The sequence below is a fragment of the Schistocerca serialis genome, chromosome 10 (genome assembly GCF_023864345.2).
Source record: "Schistocerca serialis cubense isolate TAMUIC-IGC-003099 chromosome 10, iqSchSeri2.2, whole genome shotgun sequence".
Lineage (NCBI taxonomy): Eukaryota > Metazoa > Arthropoda > Insecta > Orthoptera > Acrididae > Schistocerca > Schistocerca serialis.
In genome coordinates, this window is record NC_064647.1 from 119,268,250 (window position 1) to 119,289,238 (window position 20,989).

The window sequence follows — 20,989 nt, forward strand, 5'->3', positions numbered from 1 at the left end:
GTGTAGCAATTTTAATGGCCAGTAGTGTACTTCCACTTTCTGCCACCGCGTGAAAATATGGCGCTGTCAACATACAAAATCCGGTGTGGTTACAGAAAAACGGGAGGAATGACCAACAACAATAATGGCGGTTGTGGCACGTTTATAAGGATATGTTGACTAGTTAGGGCCTACAGCATCTGTCCAGTATGGTACCCCATCTCAGCAACATGCTGCACTCTAGCACAGCATGTTTGACTATTGCTCACAGTATGCCCGGTGTGTCGATGTATGCCACCGTTCAGACCAGGAGGGGTCCGGATACATACTGATAGACATGATCTTTCAGATAAACCCGCAACCACACTGGTGGCAGTGGTGGTGGTAAGTCCCGATAGGACCAAGGTGCTGAGATCATCCGTCCCTAGGCTTACACACTACTTAATCTAATGTAAAATAACTTACGCTAAAGACGACACATGCATCCATGCATGGAGGAGAACCTCCGACGGGGGGAGCCGCGCGAACCCGAACCGTGGCAAGGCGCCCTAGACCGCGCGGCTACCCCGCGTGGCCCACAACCGAAACTCACACGGATTTATGTCGGGGAAATATGGAAGGCCACACAGCTTGAAATTGCCTACAGATGAGGGTTTCTCGAAGCAAATCTTTCACCTGGCGAGCGACATTTGGTGTCGCACCATCTTGCAAGAAAATAGGGGTGTGGACACAGTTGCATTCTTGCAAAGCTAGAATCACGTGTTGCATGAGGAGTTCCTTAGAACGTGCAGATGTCCCTGTACAACTAACAGGCCCACGAGGTGTCATTTTCTCGAAGAAACACGGACCGAGAAGGAAAGACCCTCTAAAACCACTCCACACTCTGACATAAGCTGAGTGCATGGAAGTTACTGTGCAACATGTGGTGTAGTTGAACCCCATATACGACAGTTCTGTGCATTCGCGGCACCGTGCAGAGTAAAATTTGTCTTCTCCATTTAAAGAATATTCCCCGGCCACATGTCATCCATTTACACGTGTGCCAATAAACGAAGGGTAATGTCACGGCGTTATAGCCTACCTTGAGGCTTCTTTCCGCGCACATTCTGATCCTGTGTAAAATGCGCCGTAATGTTGACTAGCGGAGAAACTGATTCCCATGACACAGCTTTAGCACTGGCTGCAGAATACGAGGCATGAGGTGCACAGTCGGCTGCAGCTACAGCAACTTCATCAACAACTGACATGGGAATGGGCTGCTTATCTCTCCCTAGTGCGCCCGTTTCTTCAAATTCGTTGAACATATTCTTTAGCCCTTTCATTGGCATGGGGCCTCTTCGCAGCTATTTTTGTCGGCGGTTTTCCCACTATGCAGCGCTGCTGTTGCTGTTGTCCTGATAAAACACCTTTACAGGCAGTGGGCAGTCTTTCTTCTCAGTAGCCATTGAGTTTCCTATGGAGAACTTTAGCCTCCTTAATTATTTACACCAAAACACTTCGAAAAAAAATCATCATGCGTACTGCATACTGATATCGAAACAGTAAACATTTCACATTTTGCGTGCTTACAGCGCCATATTTTCACCTGGTGGCGGAATAGTGAACTACTGTTCTTTTCCAGCATACTCCGCAAGCAGCAGACTAACGAACGTATCTACGATGTTTCAGCGTCCTACGATGTATACAGCCCACTCGTAACACTGTCAGTATGTTGGCGGCAGTAGAAGCATTCTGCAGTTAGCTCCAAATGCCAGTTCTCTAAAATTTTTCAATAATGTTTCGCGAAAAGAATGTCATCTTGCTTCCAGAGATTCCCATTTGAGTTTGTAAAGCATCTGCAGAACACCCATGTGTTGACGGAACTTAACTGCTAACAAATCTAACAGCAAGCCTATGAAATAGTTTGATGTCTTACTTTAATTTTACCTGGCTGGTATCCCAAAAGACTAGCATGACTGAAGAATGGGTCGAATTAGTCTTCTATACGCGGTTTCCTTTATACAGGATAGTCAGAAATGTTCTGAGAAGCTTGTGATGGTGTTGAGAAATAATTGTTAGGAAAAAAATTCGATACGTTGCTCAGTTTCCGAGTTAATTATCATTGTGTCTCGACTTTACTTTCGATAAGGATACAAGCTAAAGTAATGAATTAAAATTTGTACGAGGACCACGACTTGAACCCTGGTCTTCTGCTTACTTTTATTTTTTTAAATCTCATTTTGTTCGTTATTGTTAGTTTCAATTGTTCGTGGCGGACGTCCTCAGACACCCGTTGAAGTTCGTTATTGATCCATTCACTCAGTTTCTTTTATTACAGAGGGCAGCTAGCCCTCTGACCGAACACGCTGAGCTACCGTGCCAGCAGCCTCTGACCGAACACGCTGAGCTACCGTGCTGGCGTTTACTGGACAGGTATGCTATCCATCACACCACCCTGACATTACGTTTACCACAGCTGTATGGAATACTGTAGCCCAGTGTTTTACTTACCTCAAACCTCAATTTACAAATAACTCATCTTGATTTTCCCCTCCTTAAATCGTCAGTATTGTCAAGGCTCTCTGATAATGGGGAAATCCAGCCTGTACCTTAAGCGTAGTTGGTCTACTAATCTAATGTAATTACATTTTCTTGGTGTCATACTGAGTCTCAGCTTTATCTTCGATAAGCATAGAAGCTGAATTAAGGCACATTTCAAAATTAAGATTTCTTGTATTCTTAAATATCGAGCGTGAAGCACAAATGTGACGCTCAAATTGCCATTAAGAATACTATAATGTGTGCCTCTGCGATTTATTTACAAAATGTGTGGTGTTTGTAATCCAGCAGTTTATTAACCGATCATGAAAGCCGTAAGGACCATGACTAAACAAATCGCTGTCCACTGGAACACACTGCAGGAGCAGACGACACGGTGCTGACCGAAGCATCAATGTAATTGGAGATGTTAACCATCGGAAAATGGGTGTGGTAGGCTAAAACCGCAATACTGACCTTATCTTAGAAGAAAGATTAAGGAAAGGCAAAGCTACGTTTCTAGCATTTGTTGACTCAGAGAAAGTTTTTGACAATGTTGACTGGAATACTCTCTTTCAAATTCTGAAGGTGGCAGGGGTAAAATACAGGAAGCGAAAGGCTATTTACCATTTGTACAGAAACCAAATGCCAGTTATAAGAGTCGAGGGGCATGAAAGGGAATCAGTGGTTGGGAAAGGGAGTAAGACAGCGTTGTAGCCTCTCCCCGATGTTATTCAATCTGTATACTGAGCAAGCAGTAAAGGAAACAAAACAAAAATTCGGAGTAGGTATTAAAATCCATGGAGAAGAAATAAAAACTTTGAGGGTCGCCGATGACATTGTAATTCTGTCAGAGACGGCAAAGGACTTGGAAGAGCAGTTGAACGGAATGGACAGTGTCTTGAAAGGAGGATATAAGATGAATATCAACAAAAGCAAAACGAGGATAATGGAATGTAGTCGAATTAAGTCGGATGATGCTGAGGGAATTAGATTAGGAAATGAGACACTTAAAGTAGTAAATGAGTTTTGCTATTTGGGGAGCAAAATAACTGATGATGGTCGAAGTAGAGAGGATATAAAATGTAGACTGGCAATGGCAAGGAAAGCGTTCCTGAAGAAGAGGAGTGAGTTAACATCGAGTATAGATTTAAGTGTCAGGAAGTCGTTTCTGAAAGTATTTGTATGGAGTGTGGCCATGTATGGAAGTGAAACATGGACGATAAATAGTTTGGACAAGACGAGAATAGAAGCCTTCGAAATGTGGTGCTACAGAAGAATGCTGAAGATAAGGTGGGTAGATCACGTAACTAATGAGGAGGTATTGAATAGGATTGGGGAGAAGAGAAGTTTGTGGCACAACTTGACCAGAAGAAGGGATCGGTTGGTAGGACATGTTTTGAGGCATCGAGGGATCACAAATTTAGCACTGGAGGGCAGCGTGGAGGGTAAAAATCGTACAGGGAGACCAAGAGACGAATACACTAAGCAGATTCAGAAGGATGTAGGTTGCAGTAGGTACTGGGAGATGAAGAAGCTTGCACAGGATAGAGTATCATGGAAAACTGCATCAAACCAGTCTCAGGACTGAAGACCACAACAACTACAACAACAACAACAGGCTAAAACTGGTTATGGAATTGAAATAACGCATTTTAAAGGAACTTTTGGCTAGTTGCAGTAGTCACTAACAAAAAAAAATCAACATTCGACAATTTTTTAGAGTTCTTACTACACATCCTTGAAACATAGAGGTTTATACAATGTTAAGTGACAGATACAGAAGACATTTAAAGAGAAAAATTTCTCCATACAACTGTAACCGTACAGATCCGTGCTTTACCTTACGAAGGCTCCCTGGACGGTTGTAACGGTCTTCGATCTCGACGATTTCCTCCATCGTGTCCTGCCTCGTCATCGGCTTAGGCAGCTTCGGGAACACCTGCGTACAAAACAGTTATTGTGTGTGACCTTATTCGCCCACTCGTTCAGCTACGTCTTTCAGTAGCAATGTGGGAGCAATTGTTACGTTACTTTTATTCTAACACAGATAATCTCTTCCATAAAACAGAGGCAAAAGGGTATTTCATAACACAATAATTGTAACGTTTCAACAAAACTTTCCAGTCATTACAAATTATTCTTTGCAGTTGTCTGCAAAGTAAGAATGTATTGTTGTTGTTATCTTTAGTCTGAAAACTAATGTGACCCAGATCTCTACGCTAATCTATCCTGTACTGTCTCTTCAGCTCTGCATAACTATTGCAGCCTACATCCATTTGAACCTGTTGACTATATACAAGCCTTGGAGTCGATCTGCAATTTTTGTCCGCCTACACTTGCTTTCATCACCAAACCAACGATTCGTTGATGCCTTAGGATGCGTGTCCGATCAACTGATTCATAATCATGTTGTTGTATACATTTCTTTTTTCCCCAGCTCGATTCAGTGCCTCCTGTTTAGTTTCTATGTACACCGATCTAATCTTCAGTATTCTTCTGTAGCACCACATTTCAAAATCTTCAGTCCCGCTGTCTGAACTGCCTATGTCTACGTTTTACTTTCCTTCAAGACTACATTCCAGACAATCACATTCAGAAAAGATTTCTTAGAGCTTAATTTCATATTAAATTTTAAAAAATTCTCTTTTTCAGAAATACTAGTTGTGGTAATAGCCAATGCGTATTTTATATCCTCTCTGCGTCTCGCATCATCTGTTATTTTGCTGGCGAAATATCAAAGTTCATCTGCTACTTTCAGCGTCTCATTTCCTAATCTAATCCCGTCAGCATCCCCTGATCTACTTCGAGTACATTCCACTACTTTTACTTTTGCTGGTTTTCATCCTACAATCTCTGTTCAAGATAATATCCAATCTAACACAGCTGCTCTTCGAAGTCCCTTGTGATCTCTGACAGAATTACGCTGTCATCAGAGAACCTCCATGTTTTTACTTCTTCTCCATGAACTTGTCTTACTTGTAGAAAAAGTCCATTTTTGGTCTCAATGCCCGAATGTGGTAGAACGTGCAAAAACAATAAATACACATACAAAAAATGTATTGTGTGATTTACTTGTCTGTCAAGTATCTTAAAACTAAAAACCACACGAATTACGGTATCAAAGCCTACATGAAAACTGTTATATCCTAGCCAGTAATGCCACCCGAGCCCGCTGCCAAAAGGTTGGCAGCATCAAAGTCCGGACGCCGTCCGCATAAGCAGCGCCAGCGATACAGGAAATCGCCGCAAGTCTGCGCGCGCCACCGCTGGCTTCTGGTTTCTTAAGCGCTGGAGTCGCGAGCGCTAGGACAGTTCTGTATTCGCCGCTCAGTTGTATACTCGCCACCGAATTGGGTACTTGCTAGTCAGTTGTGTGTTCATCGCAGCAGAGTTGTTGTTTGTCGTCAGCCGACGCTGACCTAGCCGCTCCGACTCGAACTAGACAGATTTCTGTGTACACGGAGTCACTACTGTGTTTCTGTATCTTCGTTAATAAAGATAAGTACCGAGTTTTATTTAATCAGAGTGTTTGGGTTTTCATCTTTCTGTTCACTGTTCCAGCGGACCGGTCGGCCCGCTATTAAAAGTGTGGCGGTGACTTCGTAAGCCGTTTCTACAGCGAATTGTTTGTCGCTACGAACGCCGCCACAAAAAAAACCATGTCCCAGACCTGATGCGAAGAATCTCGAGATGGTTTTTAGATGCTAAAACACTACAATGCCATAAACTGACGCTTAACGATCAGTTGATAAACAGATCATAATAAATGGAGCAGTAGTTTATTTGTCCTTCCTGCAAGAAGCTGATTTACCAGAATGACAGAAAACCTCAATTAGAATTGGCACACTGATACCTTAATTTCGCTTTGTAAGACTCCCGGTGAGGCTGTTCTACGAAACTGTTTTTTAATGTCGTTGCGGTCCTTTGTCCGACTGGGTTCAAAAATGGTTCAATGGCTCTCAGCACTATGCGACTTAACTGCTGAGGTCATCAGTCCCCTACAACTTAGAACTACTTAAACTTAACTAACCTAAGGACATCACACACATCCATGCCCGAGGCAGGATTCGAACCCTCTGATAATTTTTATGTGATGTAGAGTCTGTCATACCAGAATCTGTAAGATTGTTCTAAGAAACTATAATTTTGAAACACAAGCGGTCTCCCAGAAACTGGGGGAAAATATGTGTTTCTCTTGCTCATGCAGTCATAAGTGGTGCGAGGCCACGTTCATTTATTTGGTTCAAATGGTTCAAATGGCTCTGAGCACTATGGGACTCAACTGCTGAGGTCATTAGTCCCCTAGAACTTAGAACTAGTAAAACCCAACTAACCTAAGGACATCACAAACATCCATGCCCGAGGCAGGATTCGAACCTGCGACCGTAGCGGCCTTGCGGTTCCAGACTGCAGCGCCTTTAACCGCACGGCCACTTCGGCCGGCTTCATTTATTTCATCACTTTTGACTGCTATTGGTGCATACTTGTACCGGGAGTTTGGCTCAAAACATCTCATCCAGGTTTTGTCTTCCCTTGGCTTTGCAGCATCTTATACGGAAGCTGCCCTATTGAAAGTGTCTTCAGTTCTTCAGCTTGACAACGAAAGACAACGAAGTGACGCATTTTGCCAATTTCTGTTTGAGAATGCAGGTTTCAATGTAAACACCCTAGATGGAACTGGTACTTTTCATGCAATGGGAGGTATAATGTGTGTTACTCCTCAAGGTGCATTGCTTCCTCAGAAAAATATTAAAAAGTTGAATCATCGTCCCTCAGCTCAACTTGTTAGTGAAGCCGGAAAAAATGACATACAGACGTTTCACAGAACACAAGTTGGAGGGCTGAAGGCTATAAAAATTGAAGATTAGGACATAATTGCTCCTGCAAAAGGTGAGATCGTCATCTCAACAGCGGAAATTACGTGGTTATATTGTAAATGGTCTCAGAATGCAGTTGTTCCTGGATGGAATGGTTACATGGAACGCTTGACGGCAGGAAAAGAACATGAACGTTCTAAAATAAAGTGAGTTCCATGTCTTAATTCATCACCAACCCATTATGACACCATATATACTGCTCTGATGATAGCTAGAGAGGCATGTCAAAGACAGAATCAGACTACATGCTTTGTCACATTTGATCGGCCTCTGTATTGGAATGCAAGAACTGAATTTCATAATGTGGAGGTCCGACTTGGAGGTTTCCATCTCCTTATGTCGTTCATGGGATGCATCGGTATGATCATGGATGGAACTGGATTAAAGGACTTAGTTGGTGTAATATTCGCTGAAAACAGCGTTGAAAAGATTTTGTCAGGACATGCATATCCCAGGGCTGTGCGAGCACATTTATTGTGTCACCTTCTTTGGCCTGTCAAGTGTGGGAACACATTGAGCTAACAGAAGATGAACGTGGGACATTGAATGACTTGCCTTCTTCTTGTGGAGAGTCAGAACTGTCAGTTGGCCAGGATACCAGTGTTCTCACGGAACAAGTCATAAAAAAATTTGTAACTGCCCTCAAAACGATTGAAAGTAAGAGACCCACAGCAAAATTGTGTGTTCAGTACTACAAGATGGTCACTCTCATGAAACAATTTATTGAAACGGATCGATCAGGCAATTAGAAACATCATCTTGAAAGCGTGCGAAAAATGCTTCCCTACTTCCATTCAGCTGGACATTTTATGTACGCTAAAAGTGGCCACCTCTACTTACAGGATATGTTGAGGCTCGAGGAAAAAATGGATTTATCAGAATATGAGAAGTTAGCAACGAAAGGACATTTTACAATCCGGCGATCATAAAAGTATTGGTCAGGGGTTCCTTCTGACATGACTATAGAACAAACATTGATGAGAACCATGAAGAGTTCTGGAGGACTTACTTCCGGCCGAGGAATTACGGATAGTGTATTAACCAGATGGACAATGGGTATGATTCACATGCAGAACATTTGTGAAGAAATTGAGTCGTATTGCGAAGTGAGCGCAGTAACACCAGAACAGCATGTAGATGCAAGAAGTTGTCGCATCGAACGAGATGGCATACACTTGCGTAAGCTGCGTAATTGGTTTTCAGTGCACCCTCCCTTCCCTGAAAGTGATTTTATAATGTCTATCAGCAGTGGTGTTGTCGGAACGGAGGATCTTAATTGTCATATGTGTCACGAAGAGGGGGAAAAATGCGTGAAAAGAATAGTTGGTGACGATTTCCACGATTTAAAGTTCCGTAGAAAAGATAAAGTTGTGACTCTCCTTTCTGCGTTCAATTCTGTAAAAGCTGGGAGCACTAAAATTACTCCTGTTTATCCTTTAACTCTTTTCCAAAGGCTTTGTTTAATGAAACAAAGTGAAGAAGAGTTAAAAGCCTTTCTGAAATATGAACTTCCTCCTTACCCAATGTCCCTATTCTCAGAAAAAGGCATGCGAAAAGGAACAAAATCTTCATTCTACAATGCCTTCGTTCCAGTGGAAGATGTGAAGTCAGGTGGACCGAGTAAATTTTTTGTCATTGATGGAGGGTACCTTATCCACAAAGTGACTTGGACTCGAAATGTTTGCTTCAAGTCAATAGCCCAAAGCTATCTTACCTACAACGTCATTTTGGATCTTAATTTGCTATTGTATTTGATGGGTATCCACGTGAGGGAGACAAATATAGCACAAAGAGTGCTGAGAGGATTCGTAAGTCCAAAAAACATTCTTCGGTTGACGTTGTGGTTGAATCAGAGATGGTGAACCAAGTCCCTCAGGACACGTTCTTGTACAACGTACGAAACAAGATGCGTTTGATCACACTTCTTAAAAATGAATTTCTGGAGTGTAGCATTGAATTGCACCAGGCACAAGAAGATGCTGACGTTATGATTGTAACATCTGCCATTTCAAGAACCCAAGGTATTGGAAGTGTTGTCATTGTAGGAGAAGATGTTGACCTGCTTATGCTCATGACCGGTTTGGGGCAAGGCATTGAAAACTTATTTTTCGTAACGCCAGGAAGAGGAAATTCAGAAGACAAGTGGTTTTCCACTGCATCTTACAAGTTTGACAGTGAATATATTGTTCACTCACGCCTTTAGCGGATGCGATACAACATCCGCTTTTTTTGGTCAAGCAAAAATTAAGTGCTAAAATATTGTTGCGAAAAACACCTAACCTAAGCGCTTTGTACGTTCAATAAACCACATGCTATCCGCGAAGAAATAATATCAGCAACGGAACAGGTTACTATCGCATTGTATAGCGGAGGTGTCAGCAGTTCCCACACACTAGACCATTTGCGGTACCAGCTATTCGCCAAGTCTGCCACAAAAGGCAAACTGAATCTTGCACGGTTGCCATCTACACAAGATGCTGCACAACATCATTCCTTGCGGACTTACCAACAAGTCCAAAGTTGGATGGGAAACTGGAAACCTCCTGAGAAATGGGGCTGTAATCACAGTGACCACGGTCCAATACCCGTTATAATGAGCCAAGATCCAGCATCTGAAGCACTTCTTCACATTGTTTCACGCTCATGCAAGCTGAACTGTGGCGGAGCGTTCTCCTGCAGAAAAGCGGGTTTGAAATGTTCTTCAATTTGCAAGAAATGTATTGGGGTCAACCGTGAAAAGTACCATAATTTTTATATGAAGACAGTGAAGAAGATGTTATGGAGGATGTTGAGGAAACCGCTGACAAAATCAACGAACTTGCTGAGGCTGACTCGCTGTTTAAAGAAGAGGTCAATCTGGGATCAACTCTCTGCACAGACCCTGAATCCGTAACTCAAGGTATTTCTGGTGACACTGAGGAACCTGGCCAATCAAAACGTTGGAAGTGATGCTAATATCTGTCTCAAGTGCGATATTACAAGTATTACACACCCAGAACTGTCAACATTTTTTAGTTACTGACAATTCCTTTTTGATTGTAATAAAGCTACTTATTTCTAATGTCAACTGTGTGGCTTTTATACACAGGAATAACCTACCTAATTAGGTTGCCTATTGCAGCTAATAATAGTTCAGTTTCCTGAGACAATTTATTTTGTGTGTGTGTGTGTGTGTGTGTGTGTGTGTGTGTGTGTGTGTGTGTGTGTGTCTTAATGTTGTATTTTTATATTTATAGTTTTACAAATACCAAGGCTGAGGTGGCTCATAGTGAACTTCAGGTAGTGATGTTGTTGTTGTTGTTGTTGTTGTTGTGGTCTTCAGTCCTGAAACTGGTTGGATGCAGATCTCCATGCTACTCTATCCTGCGCAAGCTTCTTCATCTCCCAGTACTTACTGCAGCCTACATCCTTCTGAATCTGCTTAGTGTATTCATATCTTGGTCTCCCTCTACGATTTTTACCCTCCACGCTGCCCTCCAATACTACATTGGTGATCCCTTGATGCCTCAGAACATGTCCTACCAACCAATCCCTTCTTCTAGTCAAGTTGTGCCACAAACACCTCTTCTCCCCAGTTCCATTCAATACCTCCTCATTAGTTATGTGATCTACCCATCTAATCTTCGGCATTCTTCTGTAGCACCACATTTCGAAAGCTTCTATTCTCTTCTTCTCTAAACTATTTATCGTCCACGTTTCATTTCCATACATGGCCACACTCCATACCAATACTTCCAGAAACGACTTCCTAACACATAGATCAATACTCGATGTTAACAAATTTCTCTTCTTCAGAAACGCTTTCCTTGCCATTTCCAGTCTACATTTTATATCCTCTCTACTTCGACCATCATCAGTTACTTTCCTCCCCAAATATCAAAAGTCCTTTACTGCTTTAAGTGTCTCATTTCCTAATCTAATTCCCTCAGCATCACCCGACTTAATTCGACTACATACCATTATCCTTGTGTTGCTTTTGTTGATGTTCATCTTATACCCTCCTTTCAAGACACTGTCCATTCCGTTCAACTGCTCTTCCAAGTGCTGTTTCTGACAGAATTACAATGTAATCGGCGAACCTCAAAGTTTTTATTTCTTCTCCATGGATTTTAATACCTATTCCGAACTTTTCTTTTGTTTCCTTTACTGCTTGCTCAATATACAGATTGAATAGCATCAGGGAGAGGCTACAACCCTGTTTCACTCCCTTCCCAACCACTGCTTCCCATTAATGCCCCTCGACTCTTATAACTGCCATCTGGTTTCTGTACAAATTGTAAATAGCCTTTCGCTCCCTGTATTTTACCCCTGCCACCTTTAGAATTTGAAAGAGAGTATTCCAGTCAACATTGTCAAAAGCTTTCTCTAAGTCTACAAATGCTAGAAATGTAGGTCTGCCTTTCCTTAATCTATTTTCTAAGATAAGTCGTAGGGTCAGTATTGCCTCACGTGTTCCAACATTTCTGCGGTATCCAAACTGATCTTCCCCGAGGTCGGCTTCTACCAGTTTTTCCATTCGTCTGTAAAGAATTCGCGTTAGTATTTTGCAGCTGTGACTTATTAAACTGATAGTTCGCTAATTTTCACATCTGTCAACACCTGCTTTCTTTGGGATTGGAATTATTATACTCTTCTTGAAGTCTGAGGGATTTCGCCTGTCTCATACATCTTGCTCAGCAGATGGTAGAGTTTTGTCAGGACTGGTTCTCCCAAGGCCGTCAGTAGTTCCAATGGAATGTTGTCTACTCCTGGGGCATTGTTTCGACTCAGGTCTTTCAGTGCTCTGTCAAACTCTTCACGTAGTATCGTATCTCCCATTTCATCTTCATCTACATCCCCTTCCATTTCCATAATATTGTCCTCAAGTACATCGCCGTTGTATAGACCCTCTATATACTCCTTCCACCTTTCCGCTTTCCCTTCTTTGCCTAGAACTGGGTTTCCATCTGAGCTCTTGATATTCATACAAGTGGTTCTCTTTTCTCCAAAGGTCTCTTTAATTTTCCTGCAGGCAGTATCTATCTTACCGCTCGTGAGATAAGCCTCTATATCCTTACATTTGTCCTCTAACTATCCCTGCTTAGCCATTTTGCACTTCATATCGATCTCATTTTTGAGACGTCTGTATTCCTTTTTGTCTGCTTCACTTACTGCATTTTTATGTTTTCTCCTTTCATCAATTAAATTCAGTATATCTTCTGTTACCCAAGGATTTCTACTAGCCCTCGTCTTTTTACCTACTTGATCCTCTGCTGCCTTCACTATTTCATCCCTCAAAGCTACCCATTCTTCTTCTACTGTATTTCATTCCCCCATTTCTGTCAATTGTTCCCGTATGCTCTCCCTGAAACTCTGTACAACCTCTGGTTCTTTCAGTTTATCCAGGTCCCATCTCCTTAAATTTCCACCTTTTTGCAGTTTCTTCAGTTTTAATCTACAGTTCATAACCCATAGATTGTGGTCAGAGTCCACATCTGCCCCTGGAAATGTCTTACAATTTAAAACTTGGTTCCTAAATCTCTGTCTTACCATTATATAATCTATCTGAAACCTTCTAGTATCTTCAGGATGGTTCCATGTATACAACCTTCTTTCATGATTCTTGAACCAAGTATTAGCTATGATTAAGTTATGCTCGGTGCAAAATTCTACCAGGTGGCTTCCTCTTTCATTTCTTTGTCCCAATCCATATTCACTCACTATGTTTCCTTCTCTTCCTTTTCCTACTGTCGAATTCCAGTCACACATGACTATTAAATTTTCGTCTCCCTTCACTACCTGAATAATTTCTTTTATCTGATCATACATTTCATCAATTTCTTCGTCATCTGCAGAGCTAGTTGGGATATAAACTTGTACTACTGTAGTAGGTATGGGCTTCGTGTCTATCTTGGCCACAATAATGCGTTTACTATGCTGTTTGTAGTAGCTTACCTGCACTCCTATTTTTTATTCATTATTAAACCTACTCCTCCATTATCCCTATTTGATTTTGTATTTATAACCCTGTATTCACCTGATCAAAAGTCTTGTTCCTCCTGCCACCAAACTTCACTAATTCCCACTATATCTAACTTTAACCTATCCATTTCCCTTTTTAAATTTTCCAACCTACCTGCCCGATTAAGGGATCTGACATTCCACGCTGCGGTCCGTAGAACACCAGTTTTCTTTCTCCTGATAACGACGTCCTCCTGAGTAGTCCCGGCCCGGAGATTCGAATGGGGGACTATCTTACCTCCGGAATATTTTACCTAAGAGGACGCCATCATCATTTAATCATACAGTAAAGCTGCGAGAATCACAATAGTTGGGCGCCCAGCAATCCTCATGTTGCATAGAGAGAAACTGAATACCTGAAAGTGAGGTGGTAAATTCCAACATATAGCATGATGTATAAAGTATTTATACTACACAAACAGAAACTGAAAAAATTAGTGTTCGAAAATAAGGTATCTCGCCACTATGCTCAAAATTTGAAAAATTGGTATTTTTTGAGGCTCTGTAGCGCCTTAGATACTGGGAGTAGAAAAAATGGCAAGAATTAAATTTGTAGAGAATTTTGTGCTCTTTAAAAAAGAACACAGACGTTGAAGCGATAGGAGCAAAAAACTGAGATATTTTGAAAAAACTGAATTAAGCCCGAGTTGAAAAAATAAACTTTTCTACCCCACTTTTTGCAAGGTATATCTGCTATTTGACTGGACTACTTTTGTTAAGCCATATTCCATTGCCCCAAACCCGCTCCCCATTAGCCCCCCTCCCCCCCCCCCCTCACCTACTTCTAGCATCGCCCCTGCAGGGTAACATTGCTGTAGCACGTGATAGAAAATCGGTCCAACGAGCTCAACAACTGAATTAATCACGAAGTTCATTGCACGAAATCCTCTTTTCATTAAAAAAAAAAAAAAAAAAGGAGTTCAAGGTTGCAGATCATGGAATGAGACATCGATTTGCTCAGTGGATCTTGGCTCGACAAGAATGAGAACTTTACAAAAAGAATAACTTGTTTTCAGTTGAGGCGCACTTGCTCCTCAGTGAGTATGTCAATATGCAGTACTGCAGAGTTTGGGGTCACGAAAATCTGCGAGTGACTGTGGAAGATAAGACGCATGCACAACGCACGACTGTGTGGTGTGGGGTCTGGGCAGGAGGAACGATCGGTACGTACTTTTTTGAAAATGATGAGTGAGCTGCCGTCACTGTGAACGGCGATCTTTACCGAAACATGCTTTCTGATTGGTTCTTCCCTCTTATTTATGAAAATGACGATTTTTGGTTTTACAAAAATGGTGCGACATGTCACACATCCCGTGAAACGATTGCTCTGCTGTATTAAAAGTTTCCTCCAAAAATTATCTCTTTGCGTGGCAACCATGAACTGGCTCCCAGATCATGTGATCTTACGCTTTGTGACTTTTTTGTGGGGATTTGTGAAAGCAAAAGTGTAGGTGGAGGAACCGCAAACAATACACCAGCTGCAGGATGAAATTAAAAGGGTTATTAACGGCTTCCCAACAGATGTTTGTAAACGCGTCATCGAGAACTTCAAAATGGATCAAATGGCTCTGAGCACTATGGGACTTAACTTCAGAGGTCATCAGTCCCCTAGAACTTAGAACTACTTAAACCTAACTAAGCTAAGGACATCACACACATCCATGCCCGAGGCAGGATTCGAACCTGCGACCGGAGCAGCAGCGCGTTTCCGGAGTGAAGCGCCTAGAACCGCTCTGCCACAGCGGCCGGCATCGATTACTTGAATGCATTGCTCGTTGCCGCGTGGTCTAAGGTGGTCATATGGAGGATATAATTTTTCATACGTAAATGGAATAAGTTACTTAATGTGTTTGTAAAAGAAGCATTACATTTTCAACAAATTTTGTACGTTCTATAGCACTTTAATATTCGTCCCTGCTTTCCGGGCGCCCTCAACTTTCCGAAAAGACTTCCTTACACTGAAACTGTACAATATTTTTTATTGCCATATCCTCCTTTTCCAGGAAAAGGTTTCAATATGGATATCGGACCAACCTGCTAACAATAATTTCATACAAGCCAGACAAAACTGTTTTCAATAGTGTGGCAACACACAACTTTCCAAAATAATCCCTTGGATTAAAATGATACATGTACGCTGGTGTGCAAAACTTGCGGACGAGAGTAACTTTCGCATGCTGTGTCACTCACAAGTAACATAGCTCGACCAAACTTGGAACACAGAAAGAACCGCTACAGTATAATACAGAAGGTGACTGAAAGAAATGCCCAATGAGACGAACAGGATGACACATTTATTCAAAGACGATAACCAAAGAGAAGTCACCGCGATTTATGATGTTTCCGTGAACATTAAAAAGACGGGACATGGTTTTTGATAGTTTTTGTGATCATAACGGACGGCAAAACATGCTCTGGAATATGCTTCCTAGGTAGTCACGAGGCCGACTAGGATTTCTTGTGGTAGTGCATCTGCTGAATGTCTCTAAAGTAACTTACGCTGTTTCGCCACACTGAAAGGGCCTGGTTCTAAATTACATGACCAACTGTTCTTGATTCGAATTCTGGAATATTTGCGGTATGTTCTTTGGCGAAGAAATTTCGGGACACCCTGCTTTGCTAACGGCGTCATCGGTATCATTGTCGCTGTCATAACGCAGTGAAGGTACTGCTCGTGTGTTAGTGCTTGCATATGACCATGACACCTTAAACGAGGTGTAACTGAAACTGGGTACAGTTCCTGACAAAAGACTATAAAGAAAAGAACCTTATTTCAAGATACAAACCCACAACTCTCGATGTATTACATGTATTTGAAAATTAATAATTGATGTCATGTTGTTTCAGTACCTGTACTCGATTCAGCGAAATTCGTGAAATGTAAATGACTTTTTTGTTAAAAAGCTAGAAGTGATGCATAAAAGCGGATTTCGGTTTGATAGGTGCATAGAAAACGCTTTATACATTTTTTTTTTTTTTTTTTTTTTTTTTTTTTTTTTTTTTGATCATCAGTCTACTGACTGGTTTGATGCGGCCCGCCACGAATTCCTTTCCTGTGCTAACCTCTTCATCTCAGAGTAGCACTTGCAACCTACGTCCTCAATTATTTGCTTGACGTATTCCAATCTCTGTCTTCCTCTACAGTTTTTGCCCTCTACAGCTCCCTCTAGTACCATGGAAGTCATTCCCTCATGTCTTAGCAGATGTCCTATCATTCTGTCCCTTCTCGTTATCAGTGTTTTCCACATATTCCTTTCCTCTCTGATTCTGCGTAAAACCTCCTCATTCCTTACCTTATCAGTCCACCTAATTTTCAACATTCGTCTATAGCACCACATCCCGAATGCTTCGATTTTCTTCTGTTCCCGTTTTCTCACAGTCCATGTTTCGCTACCATACAATGCTGTACTCCAGACGTACATCCTCAGAAATTTCTTCCTCAAATTAAGGCCGGTATTTGATATTAGTAGACTTCTCTTGGCCAGAAATGCCTTTTTTGCCATAGCGAGTCTGCTTTTGATGTCCTCCTTGCTCCGTCCGTCATTGGTTATTTTACTGCCTAGGTAGCAGAATTCCTTAACTTCATTGACTTCGTGACCATCAATCCTGATGTTAAGTTTCTCGCTGTTCTCATTTCTACTACTTCTCATTACCTTCGTCTTTCTCCGATTTACTCTCAAACCATACTGTGTACTCATTAGACTGTTCATTCCGTTCAGCAGATCATTTAATTCTTCTTCACTTTCACTCAGGATAGCAATGTCATCAGCGAATCGTATCATTGATATCCTTTCACCTTGTATTTTAATTCCACTCCTGAACCTTTCTTTTATTTCCATCATTGCTTCCTCGATGTACAGATTGAAGAGTAGGGCGAAAGGCTACAGCCTTGTCTTACACCCTTCTTAATACGAGCACTTCGTTCTTGATCGTCCACTCTTATTATTCCCTCTTGGTTGTTGTACATATTGTATATGACCCGTCTCTCCCTATAGCTTACCCCTACTTTTTTCAGAATCTCGAACAGCTTGCACCATTTTATATTGTCGAACGCTTTTTCCAGGTCGACAAATCCTATGAAAGTGTCTTGATTTTTCTTTAGCCTTGCTTCCATTATTAGCCGTAACGTCAGAATTGCGTCTCTCGTCCCTTTACTTTTCCCAAAGCCAAACTGATCGTCACCTAGCGCATTCTCAATTTTCTTTTCCATTCTTCTGTATTTTATTCTTGTAAGCAGCTTCGATGCATGAGCTGTTAAGCTGATTGTGCGATAATTCTCGCACTTGTCAGCTCTTGCCGTCTTCGGAATTGTGTGGATGATGCTTTTCCGAAAGGCAGATGGTATATCGCCAGACTCATATATTCTACACACCAACGTGAATAGTCGTTTTGTTGCCACTTCCCCCAATGATTTTAGAAATTCTGATGGATTGTTATCAACCCCTTTTGCCTTATTTGACAGTAAGTCCTCCAAAGCTCTTTTAAATTCCGATTCTAATACTGGATCCCCTATCTCTTCTAAATCGACTCCTGTTTCTTCTTCTGTCACATCAGACAAATCTTCACCCTCATAGAGGCTTTCAATGTATTCTTTCCACCTATCTGCTCTCTCCTCTGCATTTAAGAGTGGAATTCCCGTTGCATTCTTAATGTTACCACCGTTGCTTTTAATGTCACCAAAGGTTGTTTTGACTTTCCTGTATGCTGAGTCTGTCCTTCCGACAATCATATCTTTTTCGATATCTTCACGTTTTTCCTGCGGCCATTTTCGTCTTAGCTTCCCTGCACTTCCTATTTATTTCATTCCTCAGCGACTTGTATTTCTGTATTCCTGATTTTCCCGGAACATGTTTGTACTTCTTCCTTTCATCAATCAACTGAAGTATTTCTTCTGTTACCCATGGTTTCTTCGCAGCTACCTTCTTTGTACCTATGTTTTCCTTCCCAACTTCTGTGATGGCCCTTTTTAGAGATGTCCATTCCTCTTTAACTGTACTGCCTACTGCGCTATTTCTTATTGCTGTATCTATAGCGTTAGAGAACTTCAAACGTATCTCGTCATTCCTTAGTACTTCCGTATCCCACTTCTTTGCGTATTGATTCTTCCTGACTAATGTCTTGAACTTCAGCCTACTCTTCATCACTACTATATTGCCATCTGAGTCTATATCTGCTCCTGGGTACGCCTTACAATCCAGAATCTGATTTCGGAATCTCTGTCTGACCATGATGTAATCTAATTGAAATCTTCCCGTATCTCCCGGCCGTCTCCAAGTATACCTCCTCCTCTTGTGATTCTTGGATATTCGCTATTACTAGCTGAAACTTGTTACAGAACTCAATTAGTCTTCCTCCTCTTTCATTCCTTGTCCCAAGCCCATATTCTCCCGTAACCTTTTCTTCTACTTTGCTTTACTTTATTTCGCTCAGAAAGTGTAGAAGGTGGAACTTGGATTTCCTTACAGCCCTATGATGGAGTTGGTAACTATTCTCGGAGAGGAGGTGCATGGTCAGTCTCCTGAGAGTGATACTCAACGATGATCGTATGAATTACCCATGACCCGACTTGGATTCTTCCTAGAGCACTACGAGTATGAGGCAACGGTACCAGTGTCAAAGGTGCATGCTTCCGATGTTTCATAGGCCTCAACCCACCTTTTGATACAGCTATCACGCTATCTCCCCAATGACTGATTTCAGGAATTTCCGTTTCCTCATGTAATGTTGTAACCACCGTTAACAGCGATGCGTGGAGACTCCAGTGAACCACCTTGTTTTGTATGCCTTGGAGAGTCTGTGCTCTAGTGACATTAATCATTGCCCGTGTTGTGTAACCAAAAGGTAAAGTTTAAATTATGATAGTGTGGTTAGGTCGTTTGGAGCCTCAGGCCCCCACTAATGAAGAAGGCACACAACGCCATCGTCAACTTGAGCTCTGTCTAACTGTGGTATCATCTGCAGAAAAAGGTCGGATACAAAGGTTGGTACCGCACAACAGTACCACAAGTAAAGACAACCGCTGCAAGATGCATCAAAGAACCACAGACATTGATGCACACATGCCCCCATGTGCTTCCTTACGCCACTGCAGCCAGAACCTCATTTACGACTGAGTGCAGTGCCACTCAGCCCAGCCTGTATGTAATCAGTGACCTCTTGTAACAATTGCTTAGAACAAAAATATCATCTGAGTACAGATCTGGCTGCATGCTAATAGAAGAGTTAATCATTACTTTCAATCAAGTTCCAGACAATTGATTATAAACAACTGTACTTTGAGGTGAAACTATCATTCTGCAATGAATGAAGCGCTGAATGTTGTAAATGCCAGCAGCAGTACCAATATGTGGACAATAGTTGTTTTCAAAGTCAAGTGTTTACCATGCTCAAGTTCTAATAAATTCCTAACAGTTTCTTTCTATGTGTAGTAGCATCGACTTCCTACTGCAGTAATTTAGACTTTGTTACAATTCATAACAGTAGGTGTGTTCTGTGAGACGGTGGAAAACGAGTTTGGAATCCATCCAAGGTACCTTGTGACTCACTGCCATGGAATTCGGTTGCTATTAATGGTAACATTGCCTCGTAGGATGGTCTGCCGTTGGAGAGTTATGTAGCGGTTGTCTTGTCAGCATCAAGTGCGATCTTATTGGCCACGTGCCGTTTGACTGTCTTGTTGATTTTTTGCGCAACATAGTTTATTAGGTGACCTTTTTTGCAGCCAGTGGTAAAACTAGCCCTGTCAGCAGCATGTCATTAATACAATGGGCACAGCTGATCAGACTGAGGCCTGTGGCATGCCCAATGATGTGTATTTAAAGCAGGATCATATCCCCTGTTTGGACAATGAGAAGGGCCTCTTCTGGTTAAACTTGTTGACCAGTTTAAGATAGACATAATGTTGTGTGCATATTACTGCAACACCTTCCATGCACACACCATCAGATTATTTGACTTGTCACTCTAACGAAGTAGGCGAGTGTCAGCAATATGTCTCGTGGTCTTATCGAGGCATGTTTATCTTCTGCCATTAAATCAGACGATAGAAATTCCACTTGCACTCTTAGAGTGGCAGATTGATGGTGACCATCTTTAAACAGAACTGGATTAATTTTCACACACATTTATTAAAATAATAACAAGCATAGACATTACGTAACTTGATTCTGGACAATTTGAAGTTCCTTTGGTCTTGGTATGTTAATCTTATTGTCCCATGTCTCTGATACTTGACAAAGTGTCTATTCATTTATCTTCATGGCTATGTACAGGAATATGGTAATCTTATTAGGCGCGGACTGAAACTTGACTATAGACTGCTACAGACAAATGCAGACTGGTACAGACAAATGCAGACTGACTAATCGGAGGTCTGTACACTCGTTATAATACGTTGCGTGTTCATGTATCACTGCGCGAGTGTGATCTGCGAGGAGAAAAGGTTCTACATTACCAGCAATCTCATTGGCTACGTTATATATTAATACGCGGATTGTCGGAAGCAGAATTTGGTCCATCTCTAAGGCAGCGCCATCTCGTAGTGCGGAGACGGACGAGCGCTGCGCCTGCGCTGTTGTGCTTAGCGGGGCACGCTCTACTGGGAAAGTTGTGTA

The 20,989-nt window shown here is 41.8% G+C and overlaps 1 protein-coding gene across 1 annotated transcript in view; it reads right to left on the minus strand.

The window, feature by feature from the left end:
• Positions 1-20,989, minus strand: part of LOC126424586 (potassium voltage-gated channel protein eag-like) — a 215,855-nt gene that overhangs the window by 35,348 nt on the left and 159,518 nt on the right. The window contains exon 11 of the mRNA XM_050087328.1: positions 4,340-4,438. Coding sequence (XP_049943285.1) covers positions 4,340-4,438 — 99 coding nt within the window. The remainder of the gene's footprint in view (positions 1-4,339; positions 4,439-20,989) is intronic.